Source organism: Chrysochloris asiatica, unplaced genomic scaffold, assembly GCF_000296735.1.
Source record: "Chrysochloris asiatica unplaced genomic scaffold, ChrAsi1.0 scaffold00290, whole genome shotgun sequence".
NCBI classification, from domain to species: domain Eukaryota; kingdom Metazoa; phylum Chordata; class Mammalia; order Afrosoricida; family Chrysochloridae; genus Chrysochloris; species Chrysochloris asiatica.
The window spans coordinates 3,494,922-3,505,762 of record NW_006408808.1 but is presented as its reverse complement, the minus strand read 5'-3'; the positions used below and the strand labels follow the sequence as shown (position 1 = coordinate 3,505,762).

Here is a 10,841-nt window from a genome sequence, read left to right as displayed (position 1 = left end):
AACCTCCACTTTTCACTTAGCAGCTGAGCGATCAAATGCTGCGCCACTTCTTCACTGTCCCAATCCCTAGCTGTTGAGTTGATTCTGACTCAGCCACCCTTGGACAGAATGGAACAGCCTTGTAGCGTTTCCAAGGCTGTCATCTCATGGAAGTAAAGTTCCACATCTTTCTCCTTCAGAAAGATTGATGGATTTGAATTGTCAACCTTTGGTGAGAGACAAGCACTTAACACTGCACTACCATGGTTCCTTTTTATTAGCATAAAACTTTTTTTTTATAAATAAGTAGGTAACAAGACATTTGCCTTTTCAACAGACTTCACAAGTACACTTCAAAGTTGAAATGAGAATCACTGCCATCGAGTCTGTTCTGACTCATAGCTATCCTGTATGGAGTTTCTGAGCCTATAAGTCTTTATGGGAACAGAAAGTCTCATCTTTCTCCCACAGTGCTGCTGGTGGGCGTGAACTGTGAACTTTGTGGTTAACAGTCCATTGCGTATCCTTCAGTGCCACTAAGCAGTGTGCCTTCCTTTCCTCTTCCCATCCACTTGCTCACCCGGACCTGGTTACCATGAATAAACTTTGATCTCTGTACATTGCCTATTCTAGATATTTTATACAAGTGGGATCATATAACACGTGTCCTTTTGTGACTGACTTCACAAAACTGGTTTTTTATATTTCACTCAGTATAAAGTTTTCAAGGTTTATCCACATTTTATGCATACATAAGGACTTCGTTTCCCTCTGTGGCTGAGTAATACTTATAGTATGTACCACAGGAGCTCTGGTAGTGTAGTGATTACGAATCGGGCTGCTAACCTCAAGGTCGGCAGTTCGAAACTATCAGCTGTTCCACAGGAGACAGATGAGGCTTTCTGCTCCAGTAAAGATTTACAGCCTCAGAAACCCTGTGCGGGTTCACTGTGCGTCAGCACTGCGTCCGCAGCACACCAGCACCACCACATTCTCTGTAGGCATTATTCTGTTGGTGGACATTTAGGCTCTTTCCCCTTTTTGCATGTTGTATTAGTGCTGCAGTGAACATGGGTGTGCACGTATCCCTTTAAGTTCTCCTTGCAAGATGTAAAGCTGTGATGAGATTCAGGGTTCGTTCTTAGTACTCTTCATGATTTGAAATGCTTGGGGTTGCTTCAGCTCGCTTGCCCTCTGAAATGTAGTGTCAGCTACAAAGACTCACAGGTTACTCCCTGTTTATGACCATATATCTGGTGAGGTAGAGGTGGTTCTATAGTAGAATTATCACCTACTAAGAGAAAGACTTTTGGCGCTGTGGGTTAATGCGCCAGACTGCAAAGCCGTTTGAACTGCAAGGTTGGCGGTTCAAGCTCACTATCTACTTCTCGGAACACCTATACAAGGTCGCTATGGGTGAGAACCGACTCGATGGCACTTAACAACAACAAGAGAAAGACTTGGGTCCACTTGGAGACCAGTTCACTTCATGGCCAGTCACCACTCTTCTGTCAATGGTGGTTTGTGGTTGGTGAACAGATTCTGGTGGAACTTCCAGACTAAAGACTGAGGAGAAAGGCTTAGTGATCCTTCTCTAAAAGTCAACCAATGAGAGCATGGAAACAGTGTTGTCACGAGTTAAGGCTTACTCTGATGGCAACATAGAGACAAGTTGGACAGATTTGTATTTGGAATTTGAGTTTTTTAATAACTTCTGATTCATTTCACGTTACTTCCCTTGATTTATTTAAGCTTGTACTAGTTTCAGTACTTGCCTTGCTTGGAGAGTCGAAGAAAGAAAAAAAGATACAGTTTTATGAGGTTTTGCATTGTGTAAGGTGTCTTTAGTTCATAATTCTGATAACAGAATAAAGATCCTGTGGTAAAGGCAGTTTTCCTAAAATATGTGTGTTGTATGGAATTTGACTTAGAAGCATGGTATAAATATCAATAGGCATACCCTCTTCGCAGCCTCATCTTTGTCCCACAGAACAGGTGGTAGTTTCAAACTGCCAACCTTGAGGTTCCCAGCCCAATTCATAACCGCTACACTACCAGAGCTCCTTCCTAAGTGTCATAGGTAGTACTGTAGTCTACTGATTAATTACATTTCTTCCATGTTGGGCATTTTACACAGAATTTGTTCTTTTTAAATACTGAAAGTTGCTAGTGTTGATTTATTCTTTTCTGGGTGTCTAGGATGAACTGAGTGAAGTTATTGATGTTAAGGATCCCGATTCTGTTCCTGCTGCTGAACGCAGACAGAGACGCCTGGCTGCTGAGCTGGCCAAATTTGATCCTGATCATTACCTGTGAGTATTTTCAGGTGTAAACGATTTGCTTGAAGTTTCTCTTTTTAAAAGATTGTCTTTTTAGTGATTGTATGTGTGTGCTTTTTGAACTCTAGGAATTAATGATGGCTCAGAGCCTTAACTGACATCCAGATGAACATTTAGTTCACCCTTCGCCTCTGTGTGATGTTGTGAGCTGTTGCTTCACACTTGTCCTTCCCAGCAACAGAACTCTTTAAGCACATTTATTAGAGCATTTTACTTGCTAAGCTGATAAATAGAATGGTAGACTCATGAAAATATATTCTTATTAGTAGATTTTCTGTCTTGGTTGACGATTAACTGAAAATATTTCAGTTTCTTTAAGAATTTGAATCTGCATTTATTTTATTTCTTGGTTGATCCCAGGTTGTCTTAACACCTGCAATCAAAGGTTTATTTCAAAATAACAACTAGTTTTCATGGTAAGAGTTTAAATACTATGAGAAATGTTGTTGATATCTGGACACCAACTCGGTTCCTCTTGGTTATGAGGTCATTGATGAGTTATCACAAATGCTTGTCAACAAACACTCAAGAAATCCAATCTATACTAATTTTAGTGAGAGTGGGTTTTCTTTATTTGGTTATGCAAAATCCGGTGCTGTACCAACAGAACACAGGTAGACAGCCATGCATACCAGATGCCATGAGCACCAGCTTGCAAAAGATTTTTATATTTGTAGCTCTGGTAGCATAGTGGTTACGAATCGGGCTGCTACCCTCAGAATCAGCAGTTCGAAACTACCAGCTGTTCTGTGGGAGAAAGATGAGGCTTTCTGCTCCTGTAAAGATTTACAGCCTCGGAAACGCTGTACAGGGTCGCTATGAGTCAGACCGACTCCACGGCACATAACAACAACAACAGATCTCGAGAAGGTTGTATCAGTTGCATATCACAGGTTGTTAATGAGCCTTCCTCCAATCCTGGTGCCACATTTTTCTTCATGTAAACCAGCCTCTTGGATTATTTGCCCAGCGTACAGGTTGAATAAGTATGGTGAAAGAGTACAACCCTGGTGCACAACTTTCTTAATTTGAAACCTTTTAGTCTTCCCATGTTCTGTTCGAACAACTGCTTCTTGGTTCATATACAGATTCTTCTTGAGCACAATTAAGTGTTCCAGAATACTTATACTTCATAATGTTGTCCATAGCTTGTTATGATCCACACAATTGAAAGCCTTTGCATAGTCAATAAAGCACAGTTGTAAACATCTTTTTGATATTCTCTGCTTTCGGCCAAGATCCATCGGACATCAGCAATGATATCCCTCATTCCACGGCTTCTTCTGAATCTGGCTTGAACCTCTGGAAGTTCTCTGTCAATGTACGCTTGCAGCCATTTCTGTATTTCCTTTAGTAAAATTTTACTTGTATGGAATATCAAAGATATTGTCGGATGGTTTCTGCATTCCGTTGGGTCACCTCTCTTTGGAATGGGCACAAATATGGATCTCTTCCAATCAGTCAGCCAGATAATTGTCTTCCAAATTTCTTGGCAAAGATGAGTGAGTGCCTCCTGTGCCGCCTTCATTATGGTTTGCATTTCAATGTAAAGAAAACAAAAATCCTCACCACTGGACCAATAAACAACATTCTTATCAACAGTGAAAAGATTGAAGTTGTCAAGGACTTCATTCTTCTTGAATCAACTATCAGCACTCATGGAAGCAGCAGTCAAGAAATCAAACGATGTATTGCATTAGGCAAATCTGCTGCACAAGACCTTTTTAAAGTGTTGAAGAGCAAAGATGTCAGCTTGAGGACTAAGGTGTGTCTGACCCAAGCTATGGTATTTTCAGTAACCTCATATGCATGCAAAAGCTGGACAGTGAATAAGGAAGACCATAGAAGAAATAATGCTTTTGAGTTATGGTGTTGGAGGAGAATCCACGGTCTGCCAAAAGAACCAACAAATCTGTGTTGGAAGAAGTGCAGCCAGAGTGCTCCTTGGAGGCCAGGATGGTCAAACTTCATCTCTCGTTCTTAGGACATATTGTCAGGAGGGACCAGTTGCTGGAGAAGGATATCATGTTTGGTAAGATGGAGGCTCAGGGAAAAAGAGGAAACACCTCCAGCGAGATGGATTGGCAAAGTGTCAGCATCAGTGGCCTCAAGCGTGGCAACAATAGTGAGGTTGGCCCACAACCAGGCATTGTTTTGTTCTGTTGTACATAGGGTTGCTATGAGCCCCTCTGGACTCATGGCACCTAACAACAACAACAATCTTGAGGAAGTCCCTCCCCTGGGTTTCTTGTTGACTAAGTGCTATGGGGTTAACAATCTTTCCCTAAGGCAGCCTACCCTTTCTTGATGATAGCTTTCTTATTTAAAGTCAGTTTCCCTTTCTCCCTAGAGCTTCCCCTATTTCCTCAGTGGTTGTATTCTTATTTGAAGTTCCTACCAGGCCCAACAAGTTTCTTTTATGGTTACAATAGCCTGCAACTCAAGAGATTGACCTATAGGGGATTCTTTAAAAGTTCACTCCTGGATTTATAATGATCCATGAGTAATTGCCTCTGTAGTACAATTAAGATGAGAATTACTGAGTAATTCCTGAAGATGGACCATCTTGAGAATTTATTTCTCACAATACAATCTAATTTTAAGTTGTTTTGTATTTTCTACATGTTCCTGCATTCATTGTGTTCTTCGCTATAATGTGTGTTTTAAGTGTCGTGGTTGAATTTCATTCCTGGAATAATGTTATTGTCCTTACAAAGAATTGGGAAGGTGTAACACACACTGGGCCAAAGAGGTTAGAAAGACAAAAGACAAGGAAATGAAAGATACGTTTATGTAAGCATAGACATTCTCACAAGAATTCGCATCCACCTTGAGGAAGAAGAAGAGATGGAGTCCTGGATACAATTTGAGTTTGTCAGGAGAGTTGGTTTTAGTACCTAAGTAGCCATTTATGGGGAATTGGTCCTTCTCCTTCCAATAATAGTATCCCACCTCACCCACCCCTCTTAACTGACTTCATTTCTCCTTACATTGGTGTCCCCTCTCACATTCCTCTTCATTAACTTTATTTCCTTTTGCAACAGTTTCTTCTCTTTTCCCCTTTCCTGTTTTCCGAAACACCACATCTCTGAGTTTGGCTTGTTTCCTGTAGAGATCCATTCTTTCCCTGTTCTTACTATGTAATATGAGCTTACAAGAGATAGATGAGTAGATAAATTGTTGTTAAGTGCTGTCAAGTCGGTTCCGACTTATAGTGACCCTTTATCAGGTTTCCAAGGAGCAGCTGGTAGGTTTTCGCTGCCAGCCTTGTAGTTAGCATTTCAGTGCTTATCCTACGGTGCCATGCCAGGGGTCCAGGATAGACAAATATCTGTCAACAGATTGATTCCAGCTCATAGTGACATTATATAGAACAGAACAGAAACGCTGACCCCTTCTGTACCATCCTCACAGTCACGGACATATCTGAGTTCGTTTTGGGGCTTTTCAGTCCATCTCGGTCAGAGTCTCCCTGACCCCCGCTGGCCCTCTACTTCCCCAAACAGGAAGTCCTCCTCCAGAGACTGGCCCTAAGCGAACAAACTGGAGAAGTGTTTCTGTTGTGGTCTGTAATGTTTTCTTCAGTTAATTTTTAGAGTAGACCACTAGAAGCTCCAGCGAACCCTGCCAACTGTGGTGGTCTTGAGGGCATTTGAAATATTAGTGGTATCGCTTCCAGCACCACAGCACCACTCAGTCACCACAGTGTGACAAACGGGCAGAGCATGGTAGGTTGCATATCTGCTGGGCTGATGCACAAAGGCTTCAAAAGTTCCACCGAAAAATGGAATTAAAAGATAGGGGAAGTTTTCCATGAAGTTTTGAAATCCTCTTGTATTTGTTTAAGAAAACCTGCACATACTGCCATTGAGTCAATTCTGACTCATAGTGACCCTGTATAGGGTTTCTAAGGCTGCACATCTTTATGGGAGCAGAAAGCCTCCTCTTTCTCCCACAGAGTGGCTTGTGGGTTTGAGTTTTAGAGTTAGCAGTCTAGTGCTTACCCTACAGCAAGAGGAGATTGTGATGCCTCTCACTGGTCAGGATGACAGCATATCTTCCAAGGAGGCAGCTGTCACCTGGTCTCTGTATGTACTTGGCTCCTATAGGAGGTTGATTGGAGAATGAATGATCTATGTTGATGTGATGTTGTTATGTGCTGTTGAGCCAGTACCAACTCTTAGCAGCCCTGTATAGGGTTTCTGAGGAGCGGCTGGTGAGCTTGAACCACTGACCTTGCAGTTAAGTGCATTAACTCCCATCACCACGCCAAGATCTGGGCCAACAATTTCTCAACTGTTAGATGACGCTATGACAGTCATACCTTTTTAGAGTTGTGTAGTGCTTTCTGCCCATCAGACATCCTCATGTGATTATTTAATTTCGTTTTTACAGCAGAGGCTGGAAGGATGCTAAAGGACTTGCCCAAGTTCACACCATTACTAAGGGGTTTGGCAAGGACTTCAAAAGAATTTCCCCATCAGTTATTTTGTATTTCCTCTTCATGTGCACTATTTAAGTTTAACTGCTGGTGCCCTTGTGATTAACATCCCGTCTTCTGAGACACAGTAGGATACTAATTGGAATGGGAGAAATAGATCTTGTGATGTGCAAATGCATTGAGTGATGTGTAGTTGATAAATCGTTGAGCTATTCAACATCCTAAGGGAAACTGGGTAAGAGCAGAATAGGTTATATTTTGGAGGACATCTGAGAGATTCAACTCCATTTACATTGACATTTCTAATTACCTTTATCTCTCCAATTGTGGTTTTAAAGGTCCACTGAAGAGTAATTTGAAGAAACCCATTTAAAACCATGCTGAATATTTAAAGTGGAAATTTCATTGTCAGCAAATTTCTCAGGCAAGCATGAAAACAGAAAGAGCTTACAAGACTGAAATTTCAAGTGGGATGGAGCTTAATTAGACGAAGTACCAATCTGATCTCTCTGAAAACTAGAAGAATAACTATATGGCCCTAGAGAATTAAAAGCTTAGAATTTGTAGTTAGAAGTATGATATTATAAGTAGCCGTATTTTCTCCATCTTCTGTGTTTCTTTATTCCGAAGCTCATTTTCTTTAATAGTATGCATGGCAAATGCTTCCCATTTCTCAAGAAATAGTTTTTCTTGCAAAAGTGGTTTACAGTATAAACCAAATTTAGTCACAGGCTAAATCAGGAAAAGGAAGTCATGAGGGAAAAGTTCTTGGGTTTTTTTTCTGGTAGCAATAAGGCTTTGACTAATAGTAATTTTTATGTTATTCATTCCTCATTATTTACATTAGCTGACTGACTCATCACATGTGTTAATATTAAATGAAGCTCTGGTAAATTTCTTCTAAATTTTCAATGAATTTTTTTTTAACTCACAGTTTTTTGTTGTTGTTAATGGTTAATACAGTGGAGGAAAAGGTCTGTGTTAAATTCTTTATTATTTGCAATGCAGCACACATAAATATAATAGCCATTCATAATACATAATGTACTTACATATTACGCTCATGCAGCATGCTACATATTTTGTAAGTTATTTGACTTCTCCTCCATATCATAATGTCTCCTCATGCTATCAGGGTTTTGGGGTCTAGGAGAAACTGATTTTAATATCAGCTTAAGCTGAATCCATTTGCTACTATTACAGTCTGTTGCAGATAAGCTGATTAAAACTTTCACCAACTGTACAGTAGAGTAGAACTGCCCCAGAGGGTTTCCAAGGCTGTACTCCTCACAGAAGCTGATCGCCATGTCTTCGTCCCACAGAGCGGCTCGTGAGGTCAAACCACTGATCTTCTGATTGGCAGTCAAGCACTGCAACCACTGCACCACCAGGGTGCCTTAGAACAGAGGGAGATCACATTGCACAGAAACACATATGCACTTTAAACAACCAATGAGAGACATCACAGTCTCCCCTCAAGGGGTATGATTATTATTTCTTAAATCTCTTAAAAATGAATTTTTCTTGATTTGGTAGGGGTGGTATATTCTGCAGCTGAGCAGAATGCTGGGAATGTAATAGATGATTCATAAACATTTATTGGTTGATTGTCCATTTCTTGCCATTTATAATTTCTCTTGGGGATTACTTGTATACCAAGTATGTTGAAGGCATCTGGAAACATTCCATAGTAATCCTGTCTCTCTCTCTCTTTTTTTTTTTGATAACCAAGCTTTCATATTTCTCTTACTAAGAGTGCTTGTTTGTTTCCTTTCGTTTCTAACCAAATCTTTTTTTTTTTCCCCTAATGGTTACCCTAAACAATTCTTAAAATCTCATCTATTTCTTTGGGAGAAAGTAGTAGAAGAATTTAGTCAGCATTGTGAATTTATCTGTGAAATAAGAACAGTGCTAAAAATGGTCTAAACAGTGCTAAAAACATTGTGGGTACCATTTTCAGAAGTGACTTTTTATTTCTGTAAATTTGTCAAAGAAGTTAGTATTCTGATAAGCTGTTAGATTTACTGAGGTAACCATCTCAAGAATTCAAGCAGTTATGATTTAGGAAGAGGGTCCCATACTTCTGGGGTGGCTCTCTGATCAAAGCACCAGGTTAGGGAAAGGTAATAGGACAAACTTTCATTGATTCATCCTTTCATGTCTACATTTCCTTATTCACCAAGTGTCTGTTTGAATGAACAGTGTTCTGGGCAGTGTTGCAGGCATTAGGGGGCAGTGTGGTGAAAATGACAAGGTCTCTGCACTCATGGATAATAAACCCTGTTTCTATTGTGAATTACTGGAAACAATGAAGAAGACACTTAAGCTGAAAGAGTGACTGGGCATCCCAATGGCTTTATTTACTTTACAAGTAAAATGACTTTACAATTATGGATATGTTGAAATAGATTTTCAACGTATTCATAATTGTAAAGTCATTTTACTTGTAAAGTCTTCCTGAATTTTCTTATTTGGTTGAATGTCCATATTTCACTATAGTCACTCAGGTTAGCAACCTGTTAGAGTTCAGCTTTCCTATCCCACACATTGAAGAGTTTAAGAGCAAAGATGTCAGTTTGAGGAGTAAGGTACGCCTGACCCAAAACATGATGTTTTCAATAACCTCATGTACATGTGAAAGTTGGACAATAAATAAAGAAGACTGTAGAAGAATTGATGCATTTGAGTTATGGTGTTGTAGGAGAATATTAAAAGTACCATAGGCTGCCAAACGAAACAAATCCATGTTGGAAAAAGTACAGCCAGAGTGCTCCTTAGAAGCCAGAATGGGTAGACTTTGTCTCTCATACTTTAAACATATTATCAGGAGGGATCAGTTCCTGGAGAAGGGCATCATGCTTGGCAAAGTTGAGGGTCAGCGAAAAAGATGAAGACCCCCAATGAAATGGATTGGCTCAGTAGCAGCAGCAATGGGTTCAAGCGTAACAACAATTGTGAGGTTGGCGCAGGACCGTGCAGTTTTGTGTCCTTTTGTGCATAGGGTCACTATGAGTTGAAACTGATTCCATGGCACCTAACAACAACAACAGTAACAAAAATCCCACCCATCCCATCAGTCCTGAAGTTGTCCCAGTCATCGCTGTATTATTGCCTTCACTCTCACTGTGTTTTGTTCTCATCATTGTCCAGTTTATCGTAGTAGTTTCCTAATTTCCTAACGGGTGTCTCTATCTTTAGCCTGGACTTGATCAGCCATAAAATTACTGGTATAGTGTCTGATGTATGGATAATGAAAATCTGCTTAAACTCTTCCTTAGTTTTCCATTTTACTTTACATCATAGCTGCTAGCCCCTTGACATGATATGGCATGGGAAGCCCTGTTTCTCCACTCATGCCGACCCACTTCTTGATTGCTATTATTGCTCATGGTATTCCTTTGACAGCGATTTTCTTCCCTTTGCCCGATTTTGCCTGCAGAGCTTTGCCTTACCCTTGAAGACTGGCTTTGGTAGTCATATTCTCACTGCCTTCCTCCCAGGCTGCCATAGAAAGTCCGCCTTACTCCTCCCTTGTTGAAGCTCATCTTGTGTTGCCACCTTGTTCTTTAGTGCTCTGTATTCGTGGCCAAAGGGCCCCTGGATGGTACAACTGTTTAACTTGCTGGTTTGATAGGTGAAAGTTGTCAATTTGAGTCCACCCAGAAACATTTCAAAAGAAACGCCTAGCAGTCTGCTCCTGGAAAGTCCATCCTTGAATGCCCTATAAAGTGCAGTGTGACTGACACCTTCGGGGTCGTTATGAGTCAGTAAACTTAGTGGCACCGGTGTCCATGGCTCCCATTACATTGTGAGGCCCTTAGAGGCAGGGAATGGAAAGGTGTGCTCCCTCTCCCCGATGCCTCGTGCACAGGACCCTCAGGGAATGCTCAATGAATTCATGGTATTTTGTCATGGTTGTTAGTGCCAGTGAGTCAGTTCTGACTTATGCTATTGTTGTTGTTGTTAGGTGTCATCGAGTTGATACTGACTCATAGTGACCCTCTGCACAACAGAACGAAACATTGCCTGATCCTGGGACAACCTCACAATTGTTGCCACTTTGCCAATCCATCTCGCTGGGG

At 40.8% G+C, this 10,841-nt stretch overlaps 1 protein-coding gene across 1 annotated transcript in view; it reads left to right on the top strand.

Annotated features, from left to right (window-relative positions):
- The window catches only part of SHQ1 (SHQ1, H/ACA ribonucleoprotein assembly factor), a 190,571-nt gene that overhangs the window by 34,664 nt on the left and 145,066 nt on the right, over nucleotides 1-10,841 (top strand). The window contains exon 5 of the mRNA XM_006874633.1: nucleotides 2,179-2,291. Coding sequence (XP_006874695.1) covers nucleotides 2,179-2,291 — 113 coding nt within the window. The remainder of the gene's footprint in view (nucleotides 1-2,178; nucleotides 2,292-10,841) is intronic.